We start from the raw sequence: 25,958 nt of genomic DNA on the forward strand, positions 1-25,958 counted from the left end.
TGATAGAAATTATTACGTATCACAACTGCATGGTTTTTTAAGTTTATTTTAAGCATTTTTTTATTTGCTATTTGCATCAGAACTTCTGGGAGAAATAATTTTTCACAATAGATCGTCTGAATGGAGCAATCAGGATGGACAGAGCAAGAAAGTCTAACTTCACGCCAATATTCACAGCTGCACTGAATTTGACCTTTTCAAACTAAAAAAATAAAAAATACAAAAAAATCACACCATTTCCCAGTAACAGTGAAATAAGTGTCACTACAGCTCGCTAACCGTCTATTTCTCTCTGCTATAAATATTTAATTTATGTAATGAAAGAAGAAAAACCTTCAGACTCTCAAAGTCTCTCTGGTATTTCTCTCTCAGGCTCGCCACATCCCCTTCCAGGTGCTTGTTCTCCAGCTCGTCCTTCATGCTATTCATCTGCGTCTCCAGCTCCTGGATTCGCTCCTTCAGAACCATCATGGAGTCCAACTCTGACACGTTCGGCACATCCGCCCTCTTCCCCTCCTCGTCTTCCTCTTCCATTCGAGACTCGACCTCTTCGCAGGGAAGCGAGGTCGGGCCCTCGGGGTGTTTGTTGGCACTCTGCAAGCCTTCGACATACTGGGAATGTAACTTATCCAGCTCCTCTTTGTGAAAATGCTGGAGCTCCATGATCCGGTCTTTGAACTGCTCCTCCAGCTTCCTAACGTGACGGTTGTGACGCTCCTCCATGCTGTCGATGTCCGCCAGGAGAACCTCGATCTTTCTCTGGCTGTCGGCGGCCGTCTCCATGAGCGCCAGCTCTGTTGAGGCGCGGCAACGCTCCGCTTGACTGAGTTCGCTTTGGCACTTGTCCTTCAGCTCTTCGGTCTCTTTCTGGAAATGATCCTCCAGGAGCGACATTTGCTCCTGTTGAAGGGTGAGCTGGTTCACGCGGTCGCTGAGCTCACTTTTCAGGGTTTCGTTCTCTCTCTGGAGAGCAATCATAGTTTGGGAGAAGTTCTCTTGCTCCTGTCGCAAAGAAGCCTCATATTTTTCTTGGATTTCTGTGACTTTGAACGAATGCTGCTGCACCAGAGCTTCCATATCCTGACTGGTTTGCCTACACATGCCTAACTCCTGCTCATGCGCGGCCCGCAGCCTGCAAGCCACGTACGCCACCTGAGCCTGAATGAGGGCTTCTCGCATGCAAAGAGAGGTACTTGTAACATTATAGGATGTTTGTCCTAAACCCGCCTGGACCATTTTAGACAGTGCAGGATGGCTTCCACTGCTTTCTATCTCCTCTGCGTACCTTTGCAGGATACCTGCTTGTCTTTTGAGCTCGTTAGCCAGACAGTCAAGAGTGTTTTGAAAGGATTCAATAGACTGACCGCCATACGGCATCACACTTGCCAAGTGTCTATCAACGACTTCCTCAGCCAAATCTCGAGCTTCCTCTACTTCAATCTGCTCCATGTAGGGAGCGAGTTCAGGGGGGCGAATGTCAGCCAGCTTGTGTTTGCTAATCCCGAGGTCCTTCTTCACATCCTTGATTACAGATTTTAAATCAGGTGATTTTGAAGCATCAATAATTGCTTTAAGAGCCATTTCTCTTTGATTGAGCCTAAACTGGGCGTCAGCCAATTCCCTTTTCAGTAGTTTGAATTTCTCTTCGTAGCAAAGTTTAAGGTTTTCCATTGAGTAAGTGATTTCTGCTTTGAGGAAGGTGTTGATTGTGACAGTTTCAGCGTCAATCTCTTTGATTCCAGCAGCGTCAGCCTCAGATTTCTCAAGGTCCTTCCAGAATGTACTTTCCAACATCAGCTTCTTGGTCAAGACATCCGCGTAAACTATCGCCAAGCAATCCTGTTCACTTGTTTTGACTTGCTCCAAGTCTTGCCATATCTCAACAAGAGCTTGCAACAGGTTGGACTTCGAGGTTTGTATCAGCAAAGCCATTTTGTTCAAAACGGCAGATTCAAAGGACAACGTTTTGGCAAAGAGGAGCAGGGACTCCTTGTCTACGGTCTCTGGGGTTTGAGCAACTGGTAACTGCTCGTCCAACGTCTTCTGACCTTGTCGGATGTGCAGAGAAGCACTAAATAAATCACTTTCTATTTCTGAAAGCGACTGCAGCTGTAAATCAGTGCCACCCTGGGAGCCACTTAGCAATCCCCTAACTTTCTCGCGCCCATTTTCAACGTACACTAAGGCATTGCTATAATGCTCGAGAGCAGAACTACTCCTTGTCTCACTTTCAACACTCCTAATCTCCTCTGGGGAGCAAGGCACGCTTTCCGACACCTTTGGATCGGTATTGGAGACATCTCTGGGTTCTACGGCCTGTTGAACGTCTAGATTCTGTGTGAGATTTCTCAGCTTATCCTCGGTGGTGAGCAGTTTTGTTTCTAGTGCGCGTATGATGGCAATGAACTTCTCTGGGTCACTAGTGTGCGAGAGCGCAATGTCAGAGATGTTTTCGTCAGCTGAACTTGTTTGGCCGGTGTCTACAACTTCAGGATCAACGTATTTTTGGCACTGAATACTTGAAAATCGGATCCTTGGTCTCTTTGCTTCAGATTCTTTATTGTCAGAGGATCTCTCCATATTGGAAGAGTCATCTATGGACAGGTCTGTGCTTGACGACAAGGGAGATGATGTTTTAACTGTTCCAGTTTTGTCCTGGTCTGAGAGTTGCTTCCTTACCAAGCAGAGGTCTGCATAGCCCAGCTGCAGGGCAGTCAGGTGCTGCTCCAACTCTGCAATGCGGTCCTCTGCAACAACAAGTTTGGCTTGCAGATCTTCTTCAGCATTGCAAGGCTCAGTCTTACTGATGACACTTTGACTCATTTGACAAAGAAGAACCTCTTTGGCTTGCAGCTTCTGTTCAGTTTCCTCCAAGCTGCTGCCAAGCGCAGTCATTTTGACCAGAGCCTCTTTGAGGTCCGCCTCTTTACGCTCCATCAGCCTTTCATACATCTCTTTGGTCTGCTTGATCTCCTCTTCTTTTTCTCTGAGAAACTGGCTCATCTTCTGAAACTCCTGTGTAGCCCGCTCATATGATTGCTCCAGGGTGTAGTAATCTGCTTCCTCGGTTTCCAGACGGTTGCGTAGCTTGTTCACTTCACGGTCTGCCTCTGTGATCTGGTTGAGAAGCTCCTGGCAGCGACAGGTCAGCTGGCCTTTCTCCTCCTCCAACCTTCGCACACTTTCCCTCAACGTCTCCATCCTGTCTGTCTTCAGAGCTAGCTGCTGCTGCAGCTTCAACACTTCCTCCTTCTGCTCCTTCCCACCTGATGCCCGCCTCCCTCTAAGCAAGGCCTCAACCTGTTGCTCAGCTTCCAACAACCTGTCTTCTACTTCCTTCTGTGCAGATTCGGCCTCCGCCAATCTTCTGCACAGGTTCTGCCTCTCTCTCTCATGTTTCTCTTGCATGATCTGCTGCTCATTCCTCAACCGCTCCTCTTTTAGCACCTGGCCCTCTTCGGTAGCGGCTAGCCGAGCCACTACCTCCTGCAGCCTCTCTTGCAACCTCTGTATCTCTTTCAGGTGATCTCGTTGCAGGGCCTGCTGGCGCTCCAGGTGCCTGAGGGCCTGGTTCCTCTCCAAAAGGCTTGCCTCAACCTCCCGCAGTCTGTCTTCGCTGTCCTTCAGCTGGGCTCGCAAGGTGGTCTCGTTGCGGCCGTATTCCTCCTCTTGTTCCTTTGAGCGCTCCTGTTCCAGTTTGAGCTCATTGCGCATTCGAGCCACAGCTTGTTCGCTCGCTACGATTTCTGCCATTGCAGATGCAAGTTTGGTTTGCAGAGCCTGAATGTCGGTCTCATGGCGGTCTACGGCATCCTGAGCTTCGGTGTAGCTTCGCCTTAATGTCCGGATCTGCTGCTCAGCGAGATCCTGCTTGCGCTTTTGGGACTCCAGCTCGCCCTGCAAGTCTTGGTTGAGCTTGTGTAACTGTTGCCATGGCACTTTGCGTGGTGATGAGGAAGGTGGCGCTGCACTCTTGAAAAGATCATGAGACATTTTTATTAATGACATCGCCCTGTCTCACCCACCATTTATAGAGCACCACATCTCAGGGATTAGCAGAGAAATAAGTTTTCTCCTTTCTTGCGAATATTCCTGTTTATTTGAAGTTTTTTTTAGCAAGCTTCCACTGTGCTTTTTCAGGGTTCACTTGAAAAAAGGGAAAAACCTAAAAGAACTACATCCTTTCAGACTTAATGGGGTGCTAATACAGAGTTTCTGAAAAAAAAAATTGCTGGAATAAAAGACACATTCAAAAGCATGCTGAGACCGAGCAGGGAAGCACACACACGGACAGAAGGAAAAAGCACAGCGCGAAGCTTACTGATCAAGATTCTTACCTTAAACTCAACAGATCAAGTCAGTTATTTTCCCAGGAGATGTGAAACTCGATTAGAACACGTTAGTGAAAACTCATGCTTCAAAAAACACCACAATCATGCGTTTCAGTTCAAGAAATTACGCAACAACTGCCGTTAGTAGATTGGTTTTAAAAAATATACACGTCTTTCACACAAAACTCTGCAGATTTTTTAACAAAAACAGTTTTTATTTTACTTTATGAGGTATAAAAAGCCTCACCAGGGCTCTCTCTCTTTAACAGCAGAAAGGTTTGTTGAAATGACATATTGCTGGTTCACTGGGTTCGTTAGGATACGTATAACTTTCAGAAAATAACTCCCACCAGGAACTGAGTGAACGGGAAGAGTGGCTATTCTGTAAAAGCAACATTTTTGAGCCAATTTCAAGGCATCTGATACGGATATGTTTAAAGTCAAAACACTTTTAAGTCATTTTTGACATGCAAAGGCTTTTTGTAACAATTGAATATAGCAGTTACTTGATTTTGCTGTAAAATGTCAGTATGTGGACATACAGAATACTGCGACTTTAAATAGATTACTTTTGTGTTTCAACTGAGAAAAACAAACAAGGACCGAGTACACATACCTGAGGGACTCCTGTGCTTATTCTAAAGGAGCATACGTTTTGGAGTAATTTCTGATGTATAAGGCATTTTCATAACAAGTAAAGGTGACTAGATTGTGTTATAAAATGGGACCATGTGCCTGGAAAATGCATAACAACCACTTTTAATAAGACCTTTTTCCAAATAAATACATTCTGAGGAAAATGACTCCATTTACTCCCAGAAATGAACGAACACTTGACATGTCATCGGAAAACTGATGTTTTAAACTCTGTAAATGTTTCAGACTGATAATTGGTGTTGGTGAAACGCTGAAGCAGCAATCCGGGCTGCGTGTGAAGTACCTGCAGGACGTATCCCTCCCTGGCACTTTGCTCCCGGCCCAGAGCGTCTTCCAGCTGCTCCTTTAGCAGGCTGTTCTGCTCCTGCAGTCGGTCCAGCTCCTTCTGCTTCTGTTCCAGCTGGAAGACACACAGCATGTATTCCTGCTTACCCAGCAGAACCAAGACTTTCCATCGTAGTTTCTAATGGTTCCTAATTAACAATTTCAAGCAAAATGCCCACATTTTGAAGTTAATATGTTAAATAATGAGTAGCTGTTCTGCAGCTCATGTTCACAACGTGTCAGAAAATAGTGGAAACTATCAGAGCCAGGCTAAGAAAAAAGTATTTTAGAATAAAGTCATAATAACATGAGAATAAAGTGATGTCACAAGAATAATGTTATTGCAAGAATGAAGTCGTAATATAAGATTTTAAATCACAAGAATAAAGTCTTGTGATTTTACTCTCATAAAATCACGAGAGTAAAGTAATAAAAATAAAGTTGTATGATAAAGTCATAATATTGCATAAGTTCCATCACTGTGTGAGAATAAAATTGAACAAGAATGAAGTCACAATATTATGTCTTTATTCTCAGTGTCTTTGTTGTCGCCATATTTCCATGGTTAAAGTCTCACCTCCTTGTCCAGCAGCGCGGCTAGCTCGTTAGCCGGCAGTCGCTCGGCGGTTCCTGCAGTCGTGGAAATCGGCACCTGCTTCTCCTCTCTCAGCGGCGTCGTCTCCACCTGATGCCACCGATGTTCGATTTCCTGTCTGACGTCTGGAGCGACGCCGTCTGTCTCGTCGGCGCCCCTCCGCCTGATCGCCCTGTGGTCGACGTCCATTTTGGCCCGCTCCTCTGGGGACGGTTCGTCTTTCGCGTCGGCAGGGGGCGGAGCTGATACGGACGAGGTTTGCAGGGAGGAGGAAGATGCGGGCGAAGAGGCCAGCGAGGAGACGGAGGAGGAGGGCGAGCAGGAGGAAGTGGTGGAGAACGCCGAACTGAGGTCAACCGTGTCCGCTCGTTCTTTTACCGGCTTCTCCTTCTTCTCCATTTTGAATTCGGTCCAGTCAAAGGTTTTGGAGCGCCCCTCTCGATGGCGCTCGCGGACTCCTTTCCTACGCGGCTCAGATGGAGGAGTGGCCGCGCTGCTGCCTGGCAACTGCTTGGAGTCATCCGAATTGGGGTCAGAGGTCACCTGACACGGCTCCAATATTACATGGCTCTTTATGTTTTCATCGGGGATGGATCTGAATCAACAACCAGTGAGCACAGATTTAATGGTTTTAGACCTGCGTCGATTCAAATACAGTCAGAATAAACACGACGGCGAATTAGAGTCATCAGAGAGACAGGAAAAAACTATGGCCTTCCGAGGAAAAACAAGAACATTTCTAAGTTTGAAAATTTTTAAATTGTCATAAAAATCTCAGAAATTTTGTGATTAATCACGGAAATTTGAGGAAAAAACAGGATATTTCAGAATTCAATAAGTTAAAAAATTTGATATAAGAACCCTAAAATTTTGAGATTAATCTCAGAAATTTGCATGTGAAAAGGTAAATTCTGCATTTCAAAGTCTAAAATTTACTTAAGAAAACCTCTGTAATTATTTAATTAATCTCAGAAATTTGAGGAAAAAAACCTGGAAATATCAGAGCTCCAAGAGTAGAAACCTTCCAGAAAAAAAATCTGAAATTTTGAGATCAATCTCAGAAAAAAAAAGAATTATCAAAATTTGGATTTCAAAAGAGTCTTGGTCAAATTTTTTTAATTTCTGAATCTCAAAAATCTCGTCTTTTTTCCCCCATCAAGTGTCTAAAGTTGTAAAAATTTCAGATTTCTATTTAGAAAATTTTCAGACTTTTCAAACAGAAAATTTCTCTTTTTTTTTCTACAAAATTTCTGAGTTTTTCCAAAGATTTCTTAATTCCTCATATCCTTTTTGGTTGTTTTTTTTTCAAATAGAAAACGTCTGAGATTAATCTAAAAATATCTGAGTTTGTTGTTAGAAATTTAGTCCTTCGTTCATCCACAGCGGCTCTAATACGCAGTCGTAAATCACAGCCTCTTCCAGCTTGGCAGAGTTTCTGCAGGTCCTACTGACATTTAAGATTTTTACAACTTTCACAGAATCAGTTATGATTCCAGTCACCTGGAAAAAGAATAAGCAGCTTATATAATTCTTTATTTAAACTTTGAACTGATTTTATTGTTTCCTTTATTGACATTGTTTAAACCAAACATATTGAAAGTGGCCAGTCTACAGAAAGTATATAAAAAAATTGCATTATGTTGAAATTATCTGAGAAACTGAATTTTTTGTTTTGAACCTTTTGTCAGCCACAAACATAAAAATTAACAAACATAATGAAAACAAGTCTATATCTAAAGGATATTTAAGTTTAAATCATTTGAATTAAATCACTAAAATTAATAAATTTTTCCATGATAATCTAATTTTTAACATTCAAAAATTTAATGAAATAGATTTTTACTACTTTATGTGCAAGTGCAGAAGAAAATTGGCTAAATTAAAATAAAAATATTCACATGTTAAGAATTTCTGCTTTGTTTACATTGTCAGCAACATAATGGCTGCTGTGGATAAATTGCTTGTTCAGGAGGGATTGCTGCACAGATTCTGGTAGAAACAAAATGTTTCGTTCTGATTGTGACCCGCAGAAACCCTGAATCACAGAGTCTAGTCAAAGTATTAGAAACATTTATAAGACAGACGAAGCGAAAAGCGTCAACGTAAACATCGTATCTAGAAGAAGAATAACAGATGTGTTGAAGTGAAACGAGACAGAATCCAGATCAGTGTGGCTTAAATGGGTCATTACATGTGAGGTCAAAGGTCAGGTGGGCCGGGGTTAACAGCCGGGGTAAAGGTGTGAGTTTTATATGCATGGAGGAATTAAAGAGACGACCTGGAGACAAACATACAAACTAAGAGACTTATTATCATTATTATTATTATTGCAAGAATAAAATCATAATATTATGAGAATATGAAAAGTTACCAAAATGCAATATAATTATGGTAATATGTATTATTACCACTATTGTCAACTTTCTGTTTAATCTCATTTGATTTTCTCGTAATATTACGACTTTTCTTGTATTATTATAAGTTTTGTTGTTTTTTAATTACTATTCTGTTGATATTTTACTTTATTCTGATATTTTTACAGATTAAAATATTTATTCTAGCAATCTTACTTGATTATTAGTATAATTTTTATCACATTTATTCTCATATTATGGCTGTTCTTGTACTGCTAAAACCTTTTTTCTTGTATTTCTACAACTTTGTTAAAATTCTACACTTTATTCTCATCATTACGGCTTTATTTGGTATAAGTAGTTATTCTTCTAATTTTCTGACTTTACTGTTTTACAACCTTAATCTTGGAATATTATAATAAAATGTTTCATTATTACGACTTTATTCTGCTAATATTTTTTTCATTTTACGACAGATGATTTTTTCCTCAATAAAACATTTTTCTTGTGTTATTCCATCTTTATTCTAGTACAATTTTTACTTTATCTTCATTAAGAGTATTATTCTAGTATTATCATGACTTTAATGTCATTCTGACCTCATTCACCTATTCTGGTAATATTATGACTTTATTCTCATAATTATTCATTTTTCCCTGGTACTGCATCATAAAGAGGAAGAGTGTTTTTCTGTAAATATAATTCTGCAGTCAGTGTCAGATCCGTCTGCGTTTCCAGAGAACTGCAGAGATAACCGGCTGTTTGCTCTGCAGATATTTCTGCAGCATCAGTTTTATTCTGAAGCACAACATGACCGAGTCACATGACCACAAGCACGCCGGGACGGACACTGCTGAGCGATTACATCACGGCTTGAAACTCAACACACAAGCTCCAACCTGGGCTTCAGAACGGACAGTTTCAGAGAGATGTTTTTCCTGGAAGCGGGCAGAAAACACCGGAAGAGCAGGAAGAGAAAGAAGGGGAGAGAGGGTGAGGAGGGGCAGGAGACGGGCGTTTAGATAAATCAAGAGTCTGGCGGCGTTGACCCGGCCGGGGATTACCGGGTGACGTCGGGGGCGACGATGGGTCGGACGTTCTTCATGATGGCCTGGATCCAGTTGCGACGGATCCCAGAGGTCATGGCGGACAGCGTGCAGGCGCCGTCCTTACACTGGGAGCAGGCACAGCGTTTCATCAGAAAACATTTCAGATATTTACACAAAAAACATGTCACCGCATGAAACAGTAAAATGAAACCGTTTTAAAGCATTTTAGGTGAATTTGTAAATAAAATATAAACAGATGAACTAAAGAAGGCAGTTTCAGTTCCTATTATATTATGTAATAATGTTATTAATAATGTCTTGTTTTGTATTCAGCCTCTTACAGCAGGGACAAGGTAAACTAGGATATGACCAAATTTTATGTAACCGATCCAAAACAGGCAAAGTTTACCAACAGAAGGAAAAAATATGTCTGTCTTTTATGAAAACATCTTGTTTCTACCGAAGAGGATTAGGGAAAATGAAAAACAAAATCTGTAATTTTTTTAGAATTTCGTGATTTTTTGTGAAATTGTGACATTTTTTGTCTCAGAATTCTGAATTTTTCTCAGAATTACAACATTTTTTTAGTTTTGATCTCAGAAGAGTCTGAATCATTAGAAAAATTCAAAATTTGGTGAAAAAAAAAAAAAGTTAAATTGAAGTTGATTAAAATCTGATTTTCTAAAAATTTAATGTTGAAAAACCAAAAATTTGAAGAACCAATAAAACCGATTTACTGCCCAGCTCTGACCAGACTAAGGCTACCAAATGGGTGACCTTGCTGGTATTTTTGCTCCACTGAATTATGATTAATCGGATTCCCTGAATGTTTTTCCTGCGGTTCCTCCTGTGAGGCAGCAGGACTGTAAACAAAGACGGGTCTGGCTGCATGGATTAAGAGAAAGAGGTGGCGACGGCTGCATCTAATTTAAAACACACTGATGTCACAGAGATGACAAACCAAAGTGCCATCCTCCATGTCGGACAATAAGCAGCGAGGAAGCCTGATACCCAGAGCCGAACCACGAGGAGTCTGGGTTGTTTATAGACGGCAGATTCATGTTCAGATTAAACGATGGGAAAACATCAAGACTCACAAGGATCTGGAAGCCGTAGTTCCTCTGGACGGGAAACTCTTTGACATCGTAACATGTGGAGAGGTCGATTTCACCATCCAGCTCCGAGGCCTGAAAGAAAAACAGGTCAAAATCAGGAGAGGATTAACATTTTAGGGCTTAAAGGGGCAGTGTCGTGTTTATTTTATAGAACAATCAATAGCATCTCCTTTTCCATTAAAAATTAGTTCAAATTTTATTGATATTCTGCTAGTGTTACCATTTCAGTGTTTCTATTAAACAAAACTTGAAATTAAAATCAATGAATAAGTTTGATCATTAAAAACATGTTGCTCTACTTCCTGTCGTCTTCTTGGTTTCCACTAGTAGTAAGATCTGGTTGTTGATCATGTGACTCGTGTGATGCGAAGAAAGTGTTTCATAACAGTTTTATAAAATAAACCAAATCTACCTGGCCAAAAGAAACACCTCATCCTAGTGCCAAAACTTTAAACTTTTCAAAATTGACATTTTTCCATTAAGCAAACTTATTTTCAAAAAGTCAAATTGTGCAGCTATATGGTCTATGGAAACACAGACCATAGACCATTCAGTTGATTTATCAAGTGTGACCCAAAAGAAATTAGACTTCCTGATTTAACATCTTGAAATTGGGCCTCTGTCTCTTTAAGAATTCCTGCTCTTTCTGAAGCTCCGCCTCCAGGTGGCTCCACCCCAATATGGCTCCTTGTTAACTCTTTAACGTTTGTACCAGTGTTGCTCTGAGCAGCAGCTCCTATAATGAGCTCAGCAGCTGTTTGCTAATTGCTGCTGGCTAGTCTGAAGGAGCCGAGTGGAGGAGGCGCTGCGCCTTGAAGGCGGGGCTAGGTCCACTCAGGTTTTTGGATGCCATGGAGATTAAAAATTTCTCAAACATGCATGAAAGAATCAAATCAACACTTCATGTTTGTTTTTGATGAGGGAAAAACATTAAAACTTAATTTAAAGCTAAAGAACATGACTCTGCCTCTTAAACTCAGCTGTAAAGAACAGCAAAACTCCTCACCTCCTCGGCGATCGAATCTTTGTAGAACCTCAGGCTCTGGTCCGTCAGCACAAACCAGTGTTTCTTCCACTGAGTTGGAAGATAAAAGCCGGTTACATTAAATCAGTCAAGCAGCAGGGAAGATTTAATCCTGCGAATGGGTCAAATTTACCACTCCGTCTTCATAAAGCTTCGTCATCCATCCTTTCTTAAAGTTCAGCAAATCTGGCTGCAGAAAATACATAATAACAATATTTATTTTTTATTTACAGATGCTGAAAAAAATTATATAGAGATTTGCAATTCCAAGTATTCAAAATGCCTCAAAAATATTTTTTCTTTTTGCCAAATTACATTTTGAATAAGCCTTGATAATTAAATTTTTTATTTAGGAAAAAAGTTTAAATACTTTACTGATCCCCAGAGGAAATTGATTATTTGTTAGCAAACTACTCTATCCAGTATCAATAGATACAAATATAACCGTGAGCAAAATAAAATTTATGAAAACTATTTATATTAAGGTGTAATATAAATATAAATAAACACATAAAATAAATGCATATAGAAACATGTACATTTACAATCAATAAAGAAATCTAAAAATGAGACCAGAAATTATACTTTACATTTTACCAAACTTATGAATGAGTTCATGTATTTATGTTATCAAATAAATTTGTAATTCAGCTCATTCATGCCTGTGTTTTAAAAGAAACGAACATTAAAGTCAACTCAGCAAGTTTCTTCTGTACTGGATCGTATCCGTCAATACAAAACCACAGATATCGGTATCGGAAGTGAAAAAGTGAATCGGTTCATCCGTAAACAATCCTATTGACATTAATGTTTAACCAACATTTATCACAAGATGCGCAGAAGGATAACAGTCATCAGGTTATTATAAGTAGGACATTTTTAAACCACATATTGATTTAAAAATAGATAAAGGTCTAAATTTTCTTCTTTTCTTTAATTTTTTTGAGTGTTCTGAATTTGATTCATATTGAACATAAAGGGCGTTAAAATACATAAATATTTGAAACTGTTTGCTACACGATCCTCCAGTTTCTGCAGAGGAATATGAGACAGACAACCTGAGAGTGTTTAGAGAAGATAAAGTTGTGAAGCTCGTTAAGTTAGGAAGCGGAGCCTTGACTGCAGACTGACTGGCGGGACCCGGACGTCCCTGTGAAACACAAACTGCTGCATTAGATCAACCTGCAGGCCGTTTATAGACGCCAAACTCAGAACGTTTGCCCAGAAATGTGCCGTGTGATCGACGGCGGTACCTTGTTTTGGTTGAGTTTCATCCGGTGAGGAGTCACCGCCTGGCACAGAGTCATTCTGATCGGCTTTAACTCGTATGTTGACAATCTGTTTCTGTCTCTGCCGCGCAACTCTGCCTGTTTCTGAGCTGGTTATTTATAATCGGCAGCAGTGGTGTATATAGACGTGCATGGGGGGAGCGGGAGGGTTTGGCAGCTGCAGCCAGGACACAGAAATCAACCACACGCTGACTAGATTACCCCGAAACAGACCGCAGAGTCAGAGCGCAGAGTCAGAGCGCAGAGTCAGACTGGGAGCCACCGATGCAGATTTAATCAGATCCACTGCAAAAACACAAAATATTAACAAGTAGTTTTGTTCTGGTTTCTGGTGCAAATATCTCAGTAATAATAAATCACGACAAAACTAACTTACCACTAACTTTCAGCAACATATAGGAGCTTGTTTCCATTAATTCCTTAATATTGTGAGAAACTTCCTGTTCTACTGGCGCCGTTACCTAGCAACGCCAGCCAACCCCAGAACGTTACCTAGCAATGCCAGCCAACCCCAGACCGTTACCTAGCAACGCCAGCCAACCCCAGACCGTTACCTAGCAGCGAAGTTCTCGCTCCATTGGCAGATTGTTTCACTGATCAGATATTTTCCCATAAGTGCAATAATAGACCAGAGCAACCTGTGCATCGGCTGTCAATATTAATAAATTATTGACTTGAACAAGCTTCTGTATATTGTAAGTTAGTTTTGTACAAAGATATTTGGACTAGAAACTGTAAAAAAATACTTGGTAAAATGTTGTGTTTTCGCTGTGTTGATATCTGCAGAAATGATGTTTTTAATTTTGTTTTCAGGATTTACAGCCAGTTTTTTACTCCTCTTACACTGGTTTTTATGAACCTTGTGGGACGGAAGGATGGAGTGAAGGATGGAGGGAGCGAGGAACGGATGGATGGAGCGATGGAGGGAGGGAGTGTAGGATGGAGGGATGGAGGGAGCGATGGATGGAGCGATGGAGGGACGGATGGATGGAGCGATGGATGGAGGGAGTGAAGGATGGAGGGATGGAGGGAGCGAGGGACGGATGGATGGAGCGATGGAGGGACGGATGGATGGAGCGATGGAGGGAGCGAGGGACGGATGGATGGAGGGAGTGAAGGATGGATGGAGTGAAGGATGGAGGGAGCGAGGGATGGATGGAGGGAGGGAGCGAGTTCAGTTGGTGGTTTTTGTCTCCACACTTACCGTCATTGAAGACTCTGAAGCTCTGCGGTCCAGAGATTTTGCTCGCCTTAAGTTGAGGAAGTTGGAGCTGGAAACGTCCGGGGCCAAGCGGTCCTTCCCCGTGTCCAGTGACATCTCCTAAAATCACAAAACCATCAGAATCCCAAGAGGTCCGGCTTCACTTCAGCACCAATTAACCATCAGGACAGCGGCGTACGTGTTTCCCTTCCAGACACCGTCTCTCGCTCCGGCCTTGTCTCTGGTTCACCGTCGTGTTAGTCGAGGTGTCATGGCCGCCGCCGCTTGTGTCCATGTGCTCCACTGATTGGTTCTCCTCAAACCGGCCGATGATCTGAGATCTCCTACAAAAACAAACAAAAAAAAAACCAAAAAAAAAAAAGAAAAAAGAATGCGCTGCTCAGTCATTTCTTCAAAAACTATGGAGCCCCCTTGTGGACATGGGAAATAATGTTCTTTACGTTCCCTCTAAATTAGTAAATACACCCTGGTCTATCATAGAATAGACTTTATTGATCCTCAATGGGAAATTGCTTGTTTGTTGACAAGCTACTCCCACCCAAGGTGCTAATTATTAGTAAATACAAATATAACAAGCAATTCAAATTTTCTACAAATATATATACAAATGTGAGATTACAAGTATTTAAAAATTATTAAATATTAAATAAATAAAATTGAACAACACCAATGAACTGTATAGCGTTAATAAGAAATGTTAATTTAAAACTGAACATTTAAAGCCTTTTAAATTTCTTCTACATTCTTAACTCTTTGTTGAAAATGAATCTAACTTTGTGTTCATGTCTGTAAGATTAAGATGGGGTGGCACATAAATCTGTCATTGCATAAAAATATGATGGAAATTCTCCCCCTGTCCTCTAGGGGGCTCCATAAAAAACACATGCAAGTCAATAGAAATAAAAATACAGGATGCCAAAAATATCAATAAGACAGTTTTGATGAGTTAAAACCAGACTTAAGGAAAACTTTCAACGTTTTTCAATGTTAATGTCCTTTTCTTGTTGAATAATGGTAATAACTCCACAAAGATGGACCTACAGCTGAACAGTGGTGTTAAATGATGAAAGAGGAAATAATTATTTCAAGAATGGGCTCATTATACATATTGCCAAGACAGCAGCAATGAAAACAGTCAACGTTACCTGAAGGCACTGCAACTTGTAAGAGCAAATGTCTAAGAAATGAGTAACTCAATCTGGAGAGGTTAAACTGAATGTACAAAGGAAATGAGGTGAAACGGTGCGAGTGTGCACTCCCAGCTGGTGCAGAGATGAAATGAGAGAAAGCAGGAATCAGCGGTGACCAGCAGGGGGCAGCAGGGGGTGGAGGGGTTGGCTGGGCTTTAGCTCTGAGAAGCTCGGTTCACAAGCCCTGGAAAAGATCGAGACAACAAAAGAAACTAGCAAGGCGGCAGGAGCTGAAAGGTAGAAAGCACCAGAAAATGAGCATTTATCTCCCCAGAACTACCAGAGTGACCCGGTGGTGAGCTACGGTAGCAAGCAGGAGCAAACAGAGTAGAAGAAGCCAGAGTGGTGCTAAACTACTAAAAGCTGAATGTTTAAAGCATGGCAAGAACTACATGTATATCAGTGGGCACATTTCTGCTAATGCGCTAATAGCAGAGCTAATGTTTCAGTTAGCATTTTTAGCGTTTTTGCTAACTTAAGTTTGTGGTTATAAAGTGCAAAATTTAGTAATTTATTTTTGAGTGGTTGTGATTTGTGTAGATGCCTTCTAATGAACAGATTGATGAATTATTGGTTATTGGCTACGCAGTGGAAGTAAACGGACTTCAAAATAGCAGAGCTAATGTTTTAGTTAGCACTTTAGCATACTTTTGAAAATGATTAGAGGAGTGAGGCCTGTCGCGATAAATTGTCCCAGAAGTTATTGTAGAAAACGATAATATTGTTATTATGAGACCATTTTCTAGTAATATAATTGGTGTAATTCAACAGCACATTTTCAAAGATAAACTTTAAATTCTAACAAACATTTTAACACCAAAGACATTTAAATATCCAAAATAAAGAAAAACAACAAATAAAATTAATTTTAATTCTCTGTGAACAAAATTGTCCTTCAAAAAAAAAAAAAAAAAAAAAAAAAAAGCTAGATGAGACCAAAAGACCAGACTCAAGACTTTTATCCAGCTGTTGGTAGAAAAACAATAAATGGAAATTATTGAGTTTGTTTATATTTACAGTGTGATTAATTGACTTATTGATTATTGCTGGATGTCGTCCAAACCATGAAGCGAACAAACTTATTCAGGTTTGATTTTAATCATGTTACATGGAAACACCTGGAGTGTGAAATTGTGATTTTTTGACATTAGCAGAGAATCGACAAAGTTTGTAATAAAACTGCAGCTTGTGATAAAATCTACTTTATTTATGAGGCAGAGATAATTCAAAGTGTTTGCACAAGGAACTTAAAAGCAAACATAGAATAAGAAACATACTTCAATCCGATTAAAGTAACAGGAGGAGGTTTATTCTCACCTGCGCTCCTCCCCAAACAGCCGCACCACCTCCTCCCTGCCGGGGCTGCGGGTCCGCTCCCGCAGCTCCTGCCGCCTCTTCTCGGAGCGGAAGGTTTCCTTGTAGCTCAGGATGCGGGCGCGGGGAACGTCGGACAGCGCCGTGTACTCCCTGCCGGACCGGCCGACCCGCCCGGCGCCGCGCGCGGTTCCTCCGGCCCAGAGGGGCGACGCCCGGCTGCTGGGCTCGGAGTCCAGGGAGCTCTGGGAGGAGCTGATGGTGGAGTAGCTCGGGGAAACCAGAGCTTTAGGGGAGGGCAGGGGGTCCGGGGAGCGCTGGGAGGCGGGGAGGTCCGGTTCGTACCTGGAAGCTCCTAAAGAAGAGGAAGACGCCGAGGAGGCGAGGGGCAGATGCTGAGGAGGCGCCGGGTTCGGTTCCAACTTGGTCTTCTCCAGGGAAAAGTATCCGCTCTCCACTCGGACTTTCCGGCCTGAGCTGATGGCGCCGCCGTCTGAAACGCAGGAACACGTCAAGTCAAACATCCTGTCTGCAAATGGCGGGAAATACGTTTTATTTCAGCAACATTCACGAGTTTTACTGGGATTTCAACACAAAGTAATGATCATACATACAATGATCTTTGTGTTGTGATTTCAACACAAAGTAATGATCATACAGAATATCCTTTAATAAAGAATTAAAGAGGCCTGAAAAACAAAGCATAATTTTAAACTTCATTACAATCAAACATCTGGTAAGTTTGTAGTTGTAACATGAGAAACTCTGGAATATTCCAGCAGGTATGAGCCCCTTTTCCAGGCTCTGTTTCGTTACACGTCATAATTTTCTGGTATCTCTGATAATCCAGGCTGGATTGGTTCTGTACATCAGCCCTGAAGGTGATCTACAGAACCACCTGATTTAACCCGGTAACCGGACCCTGGCGGTTTCCTCACCGTCTCGCTTGGTGACGGCGGCGTCCGGCTGGCTCTGGCCCAGCTGGCTGAGGCAGGACGCGCTGCGGCTGCAGGGGATGGCGGCGCGGCTCCAGCGGTTCTGCTCCTGCCACAGGGTGGCGCCGCTGGTGGGGATCTGCTCGGTGTCCGCCATGCTGCCGCTGGTCACCGTGACCTTGGCCGGCCCCGGTTCCTGAGGCGCAGGGCGAGGCGGGGGGCGGAGGGAGGAGAGGACACAACGGGAGGTAAGGTCACAGATCGACTACAAGGGGAGCGCAAAGGAACAAAGGAAGACGAGAAAGAGTTTGATTTTTCTTTCAATTACGCTCTTCTTGCAAAGCTTGCAAGGTTTCCAGGTGTGTTGGATTGAAGCTGGCAGCAAGGCTGGGCGATCAATCCATCTTATTGATCAATCATTTGGTTTTTGGAAAAATCTGGATTTTCAGAGTGATGTCATCACTCAGCGGCCATCTTGTTTTACAGCTTCTGCTTCTTTGAACTTTGAGTTCAGATCAACTTTATGACAAAATATTAGGACAAGGCTATGTTTCTTTCTCTCTACCATTATATAAATGCTGCTGTAGAATAACGGAGTCAAAAATAGGACAACATTTTGATTTTACCAGAAAAGTTTCAACATTAGGAGAATAAATTAGAGATTTTATTAGAACTTCTACAAGGAAAATAATACAATACAATGAGGAATGTTGAGAGTCTTTGGTGAACTTTGGTGCCTATTTCACATCTAAGAGATCAGCACCAAATATCACTTTGAAACAAATCTGGATAGATGTAGAAGAAAAAACACGTCAGATCCTGACATCATAGAAACCTTTTTCTCATTCAGACATTTTTTCTGGTAAAATTGTGATTTTCTTCTGGACTGAACCAGACACCTCAATGCAAAACTTACAAAAGGAATGACTGAAATAATTTTCTGTCATTTGTGAAAAGAAAATTGGAGGTCTGGCATGAAAATAATCTGGGATTTTTAATTTAATCCACATCGCCCAGCCCTGACTGCCAGAGACGAAGCAAAGAGAGAGAAACAACCAACAGCAGCTCGTTCATGAAAAACAAACTTGTAATTCTGCTGGAGACACAGAAGTAAAACATATTGCAGAAATATTACGTAGAAACAGCGATCAGTGATCAGTGAGGTCCACCAAACTGTTGCAGAAGAAAAAGCTTAGGAATCATCGACTTTCTTAGAAATCCAACATGCTGCTGCACTCAAAATGACCGGAATCAGGGATTGTAGTGATTATCTGCAGGAAGCAGCGATTCTGAGAGCTGAACAGGCAGTTGGGTCGGGCCGAACTCACAGAGACGCCGTTCATGTCTTCAGCAGAAAAACACTGGATGAGCGTTACGCCGTCCTGCCAATCACACAAGCTCTCCACGTTAGATCGTTTTGCCCCAGGCAGGAGAGAAAGTCTTAAAATATTGATTTAATGAGACAAAGCTTGGAAACTGGAACCGAAACGTTTTCTTCTTTTTCCAGTCGAAGCAGTAAAAAAAATAAAAATCAAAGTTTGTGATTATTTTCAACAGAACTAAACACGTCTGAACATTTTTGAGTTTTTTTCTGCTCAGAAATTTTTTGATATTTTGAAGGAAATTTTGAAAAATTCCAAAATTTCAGTTTTTTTCTAGCAAACTTTCAACTTTTCAAACTCTGAAATTTCCATGGTTTATTTTTTTGTTTTTTTTAAAGAAATTTTTTGTTATTAAATGCAAAATTTCAGTTGTTCAAACTCAAACATTTAAATTTTTTTCCAAGATAAATTTTTTCTACCAAATGTTTGACTCTTCAAACGCTGAAATTTCCATGTTTTCTCTAAAAGATTTCTGGGAGTCATCCCAAAATTTCTCATATTTTTCTAGATTTTTTTTCATTGCGGTTACAACCGAGGCAGTAAAACTATTTAGAAACTATTTATTTAATTTAAAGGTTTGAAAGCGGAGTGTAAACTGAAATGTTTTCCAGTCAGAGCAGACGGTCGACATGCTGCTGATTATTTTCAACAGCACTGGGCTCGTGTCGCTGCGGACATATATAAACACGGGAGCTCTGAGTGGAAAAGTGGTGTTGACACAGTGAGGTGTGGAAAATATAAACCTCGACTCAAAGCTAAATATCCACCAGCGACAGTCTGTCAGATCATCTCACAGCGAAGGAAACGATGACAGAAACTGACGGCAGACGAGAGCTGGAGCCCAGTTAGATGCTGCTGACCCTAATTATAGTTTTACAATGGTGCAAAAAAATAACATAAATCAAACATCAGCCAAGTTTATAACCGAGTTTGTAGATTAAAAGTCTGAGAGCAAACATTCTGCAATAGAAATTAATAACTGACTAAAATCAGCTTGTAATTTTAACAGGGTTTCTGAAGGTTTTTCCAGCTCAAAGTTAAGGATTTTAAAGACATTTTAAGACCATTATGAATGAAATTTAAGACTTGCAACACAAAAGAAAACCGTTTATTTTATATTGTAGAAATGTTTAGAAGAAGTGATGAACTAATACTGATAGACGTAAAAAAGCTCGTTAGCGAAGTATATTAGCAGCTAATTAATCCAAAATGTTTGAATGACTAAAAAAACAAACTGCATATGAGAGTAAATAATCACAGCAAAATTAAAGACCTGTGATCAACATATTTTAGGCCAAATTACACTTTATTTAGTTTGGAAAATGTTTTTGTTTTTTACTTAATTTTCAAGCAAACATAATTATACCATAGAAGAAAATGTATTTATTCTCTTTTTCTTTTAGACCCTAAAAAGAGAAATGAAATGGTTAAAATAAAAATGATAAACTGCATAAATCATTAAATTTACAGTTAAAAATGAGATTTGGAGCTAAAAATATCCTGGAAATATTTGTAAGATGCAGAAGCAGGAAAAAAAAACAAAAACACATTTACAGATAATTATTTAAGATTATTTAAGATTTTTACATCTTCAGCTGCAGCCTAAATCTGTTCACCAGTAAATTAACTGGGATTTCTTCCAGTGAGGCAGAGTGGATAAAACATGGTGAGAGTAAATTAGAAACTGAAACAAGCAGAGGAGAAAGTTTTCTCACACTGGGAGAAATGAGCAAAACAAGGTCAGGGCACCGTCATTAGAGGAACAAACTTTACAGAGATTCGTCTTTGCCAAAAGCCGTTTGGCCTGCAGTGGGTGGTCTGCGGTTATATTCCTGTATCAGACGTCTATGTTTAGCAGGAGAGCGCTCTATGTAATGGAATCTAGTGGAGACCTGTGAGTTTCTTACAAGGGGAAAATCCAGCTGCAGCCGTTGAGAGCGAGCCAAAGTTTTATCCAGTCAACACCTGCATGCTAACGGGCTGCGGCGTCCAGAACCGCTAATCCCATCGGGCCAGACAGCTAACTTTAGCCCAACGGGACGGAGAGCGGTTCACCTGAGATCAGGCGGTTAATACGGCGGCCTGCTGGGGTCAATATGTAGAGAGAATCACGAATGAAAAGGACGGGACGTTTCTGCCAAAAAACTCAAACTTTAGAGAAAATAAATTTAAGTTTCTGAGTTTGGACTATAGAGACACAGTAAAGTTCATGTTTTTTCAAAAAAGTTTCTGAGATTAATTTTAAAATTTCCAATTTTTTCTACCGATTTTGATTTTTTAGAGTTAAAAGTTTTCATGTTTTTTTTCAAAACCATTTCTGAGATTAAACAAAAAATTTCTGAGTTTGTTCTAGGATTTTTTTCCTTTATCTGCAACGACCCTCATCTGCCGTCTTAGATTAGCCATTTCTGTACAGTGGTTTTTATCTCTTCAAATATATACCAAGTAGGAAATATTTGATAAAGAAAATGTTTTACATCAAAAGGAATCTCTAAATCATTATAATTTATTAAGAGATTTGGTTTTCCAAAGCTTTTTTGAGTTTATTGTTCTCATTTCACATTTGGCAACAAAAGTAACATTGTGAAAAATGTCAAATCTCAATATTTCCAATAATTATTTCAATAACTTAATGAACTGCGTTATGTAGAATAATCTCCGACACTGACCATTTTATAATTTGACTTTCAAGCTGCTCTGGAACGAGAGCCAAAATGGATCTAAAACGGAGGATTATGCAACACTGAAAAAACTAAAATAAAGGTTAAAAAATATTTTTTTGTCTGAATTCGACGGCTCGGTTCTTTCAGGCGAGTGAGACGTGACTCCGTACCTGGTGAGTGGGAGGATCCACTTTGCGTTTTTTCTTCTGGTTCTGCTTGTTGGTCCTGGGATAGACGGTCAGCGCCTCCTGCCACCTAACAGAACCAGAAACACTCTGACGTTACAGGCACCGCATCCACACACACACACCAATTTCATTATGTTACTTTTTCTTTCATAAATAAGATTCATCTTATTACGGTACTGAAGGTGAATATATGCACATTCTCTTTCAAGTATGAAAATTTTTCTTCTGTTACTTTATGGGATGCAGTAAAAATTTGTTAAAAAATGCTAGAAAATTAGCATTTACTGAAATAACTTCCGAAAAAGAAATTTTTATTGTATAAACTGTGCAGTGAATGATTCTTAGCAAACACAAACTGTATGAGGGAATCCAGCAACTTTTTAAATCTTGGGATTGACATTAAAAAAACATTTAATGGTGATTAACTGGGTTTAATTGGATTCAGCAGAACATTGAGCTTGAATTGGATGAATCATTAAAGTGTCACAGCCATTTATAATTAAATCATGTGATAAATGAGGAGCTAGAATCACTAAAATAGAGCAAAATTACATAATTTATTCAAAATAACCAATGTTAATTCTTTTTTCTCCACTTTGTTGCTCTTTAATGGTTCAAAAACTTAAACTATAACCAGATCAGTTGTTATTTAATAGAGGTGTTTACAGTTAAAGTACGAGGATTCTGGTAAATAAACACGATTTGCACCATCAGTTGCTCCAGTAATGACACATGGAGGCCAGGTGAAGGCAGAGTGGGAGGTGTTGGTGATGGAGCAGGTAGCGCTGTGAAGAGTGGGTGTAGTGAGTCACATTTCTCCAAAAATATCCTCACAGAGCGAGCCGCAAGAGGAAGAGGCTTGGAAACAAAGACAGGAGCCGAATTATGGAGATTAAAGTTTGAGAATCCAGATTAAAGTTTGGGATTCGAGGTTTCTGTTCAGAAAGTCTGAGGTCAGAGAGAAATGTGTGGCGTTGTTACAACGCAGAGCCTGAGGCGGACAGCAGGGGGCGGTACAGCCTCAGCTGCAGCCATGTTTCTCTCTGAACCCAAACACTCATCTTTATGGCAAGGCCACTTAGCATATAATCTGTCTCACTACAATTTGGTGGGAACTGGCAACATTTACTCAGTTACTTGAATACCTTTTTAAAGAAATGGGCTTTTAGGAAGTTTGTACGTTTTATTTTTACTTGACTCATTTTGTTTGATTAGTTACTCACTCAGTAATCGATGCGACTTTTTACCAAATACTTTTTTACTCTTGAGTAATTTCTTGTAAAAAAATGCATCACAGACTTCTATAGAAGATCTTTCCTGCCAACAGTCATCACTGTCTGCAATAAGTGAAGAGTCTGAATTAATATGAGTTACAACAACATTTCATTTCCCTTTGGGATCGGTAACAGCCTCACCCGTTGATGATCTCTCTGCACTCGGCCCGGATGAAGTGCTCCTTGTCGGGGGTGAGGATGCACAGGGAGCTCTTCTGGCCCGTCCGGGCCTCGCCGTCCACCACGTCCAGGCACTGGTTCATGTTGATGGTTCCCTGGGGCAGAGTGCTGGGCTGCAGGGTCACACGGGGGTCAATGTTAGGCTAAATTAGCCTGGCTCTGAGGCTTTCACATGAGAAAATGTTACATAAACTACTTTAGCTTCTTGTAACAGCTTCCAACATGTGTCAAACTCAAGGTCTGGGGACCAAAACCGGGCCGTCTGGGCTCTTTATGTGGCCCCTAGACTCTACAGGGATACAAAATGAACCTTCCAGATAACAGTTTGTATAAACATTTTATCAATCAAATCAGTTTTTATGTTGTGTTTAGTGTCAGATCCTACAGATTATTGAAAAACAACACCAAATCCCTGCACTTTTTCCGCACCAACACATAATTGTGAGTGTATTGCAGAGTTTTTGAAAAAATTATGAAAAACGTTGAAACAAAGACATGGCTCCTTCCATCACTCCCACCTTGTTACTTTCACTAAACAGCTGCTTCACCCTTACATGGTATCAAGTTATAATCCGTAATAATACAGCGAGGAATAATGAGATTACCATCATACATATATGCAAGTATTTCTAAATTAATACCACAAACACTTTGATTTTTATTGCAAAAAATATATATATTTGCGAAATTTTGGAAAATAGACCTCATAAGAGAATAAACCTCATTTGAATTTCAACCAGACCTGTCAGGATAACAAAATTAATTTTGTCCCAGAAATTATTGTGCTTGTTTTGAAACAATCTTCAAGTAATATAATGTAAATAATAATGCAAGAACACATTATCTAAGATAAACTTTACATTCTAATGAACATTTCACACTGGAACTAGAAGACATTTTAAATATCCAAAATGAATAAACAAAGCAACAAAGAAAATGAAATATGAAGTGTCTGTAAATACAGAATGGTTTTGTTACGTCCAAAACACCAGAGTGATTATTTTATCATCCTGTTTTTGGTAGCAAGAAAAAAAACAATAAATCATGCCAATGGAAGTTAAAAACATAAATTATGAATATTAATGTCTAAATTATAGGGTTGCACCAACAAATCTGCTCTAATTCTCTTAATTTGGGAATATTTACCAATTTTGTCCACCAGCTCAAAGGTTTAAAATCAGCCACTGTTCCCTAAATTTAGCGACTAGCGCAATATTTAGCAACTTTTCAGACAAGAAGAAAATAAATCTGAAGTGAGGTTGAAGAGTCTCTAATCTCACCAAAGCTCAGTGGGGATAGTTTAAAGTGCATTCAGCGAACCGTAAGGCCAATTAAATCTGATCACATCAAGGTAGCTGGAGCAGACGCATGACCTACATGCTGGGACGTCATTAAAGAGAGAAACCTCTGAATAAAAACCAGCGGTCCATTGACCCGGTTAAAAACTGTACAACATGAAAACATTAATGTAGCATCATCTGGGTTGGCAATGGAAATCAGCCCTGAACGCATCCAGCAAACCGGCAATAAAAACTGGCTAAATAGCAAGAGCATATTAGAAGTGAGTTAGCGATAGCCACAACTGCGTCTGCGTGCGACTCGAACTTTGCTTGACGTAAAGGAGAAAAACAAACTCAATACATTTTGTAGTGATTGGACTATTTTATGACCAAGGACTGTCATAACTTAATTTTTTTTCTAATGAATTTAAGACATTTTAAGGCATAAATTTTAGATACATGAATATCAGAGTTCATTTCCACCAGATTAGTTCACTTTAATCAACTGCTGTTCATTTGCCGAGAAGGTCCGGTTCGCTTGTGGGGTGGGAACGCGTAATCCATCAAAAGAATCGTCCTTGGTCTTTAGCCAACGACAAAAGAGAAATCCTAAAATCTGACGCTTCTCCATTTTTGTGTACATTTAGTGAAGAAGGAAGCAGAGCTTTGTGTGGTTCTTGGAGCAGCGCCCCCACAGGCGAGGAGGGGAACAAGTTTTTCAGTTAGTTTGGATCATTTGAAACAGTTTAGTGGAGAAGTGAAAAATGTAACATGTTGCAGTTTTGGTCTCCAATTGAACCGAACCTACTGGCCAATCAGGAGGCTCAACACCTTTAGCCTTTTAAGGATGTGTGGACACGCTGTAAAAACTAACCATGACGGTAAAATCTGTAAAAGCTGCTTTTGACATGAAGGTCAAAGGTCAAGGACACACCTAGCTTCACATGATGACAAAAAAATCCAACGATGGATAAACTGTGGAAAGAGTGTGTGTGTGTGTGAGTGCGTGTGCATGTGTGTGTCTGCGTGTGTGTGTGTATCTGCGTGTGTGTCTGCGTGTGTGTGTGCGTGTGTGTGTGTGTGTATCTGCGTGTGTGTGTATCTGCGTGTGTGCGTGTGTATCTGCGTGTGTGTGTGTGTGTGCGTGTGTATCTGCGTGTGTGTGTGTGTGAGTCTGCGTGTGTGTGTGTGTGTGTGCGTGCGTGTGTGTGTGTGTGCGTGTGTCTGTGTGTCTGCGTGTGTGTGTGTGTATCTGCGCGTGTGTGTGCGTGTGTATCTGCGTGTGTGTGTGTGTGTTCTTGTGTATCTGTGTGTGTGTGTGTCTGCGTGTGTGTGTGTGCGCGTGCGTGCGTTCATGGTTTTTGATGATTTTTGCTGAAAATTTGCAATATACTCTCAGTCATGCGTTAGCTCACTGAAAAGTCTGGGATCTGTTGATTTCATTAAAATTTCCTCGACAAATGAATCTCAAAAAATGGAGGGAAAGATCTGATGAAACTAATGTCAGCTGGCAGTCAGTCGCCTCTTAAACTCAACATTTGTGATGAAAAATTTCAATATACTCTGAATTATTTCTGTGTCTGAAGCCTAAC

At 40.5% G+C, this 25,958-nt stretch overlaps 1 protein-coding gene across 6 annotated transcripts in view; it reads right to left on the reverse strand.

The window, feature by feature from the left end:
• Positions 1–25,958, reverse strand: part of si:ch73-103b11.2 (227 kDa spindle- and centromere-associated protein) — a 54,147-nt gene that overhangs the window by 7,819 nt on the left and 20,370 nt on the right. For 2 of the 6 annotated variants that reach the window (XM_055057755.1, XM_055057758.1), the window contains exons 4-17: positions 23,048–23,199; positions 21,615–21,699; positions 17,403–17,664; positions 16,468–16,957; positions 14,139–14,283; positions 13,943–14,059; positions 11,583–11,639; positions 11,432–11,500; positions 10,408–10,497; positions 9,326–9,435; positions 9,161–9,199; positions 5,890–6,502; positions 5,272–5,388; positions 334–3,972 (exon numbers count right to left, since the gene is read on the reverse strand). In XM_055057755.1, coding sequence (XP_054913730.1) covers positions 334–3,972; positions 5,272–5,388; positions 5,890–6,502; positions 9,161–9,199; positions 9,326–9,435; positions 10,408–10,497; positions 11,432–11,500; positions 11,583–11,639; positions 13,943–14,059; positions 14,139–14,283; positions 16,468–16,957; positions 17,403–17,664; positions 21,615–21,699; positions 23,048–23,199 — 5,985 coding nt within the window. Of the gene's footprint in view, positions 1–333; positions 3,973–5,271; positions 5,389–5,889; positions 6,503–9,160; positions 9,200–9,325; positions 9,436–10,407; positions 10,498–11,431; positions 11,501–11,582; positions 11,640–13,942; positions 14,060–14,138; positions 14,284–16,467; positions 16,958–17,402; positions 17,665–18,727; positions 18,782–21,614; positions 21,700–23,047; positions 23,200–25,958 lie in introns of all 6 variants that reach the window. The other 4 variants (XM_055057756.1, XM_055057760.1, XM_055057761.1 and 1 more) reach the window with 4 other exon arrangements.

This window comes from Poeciliopsis prolifica, unplaced genomic scaffold (assembly GCF_027474105.1).
Source record: "Poeciliopsis prolifica strain line A6 unplaced genomic scaffold, Auburn_PproV2 SCAFFOLD049, whole genome shotgun sequence".
NCBI classification, from domain to species: Eukaryota; Metazoa; Chordata; class Actinopteri; order Cyprinodontiformes; family Poeciliidae; genus Poeciliopsis; species Poeciliopsis prolifica.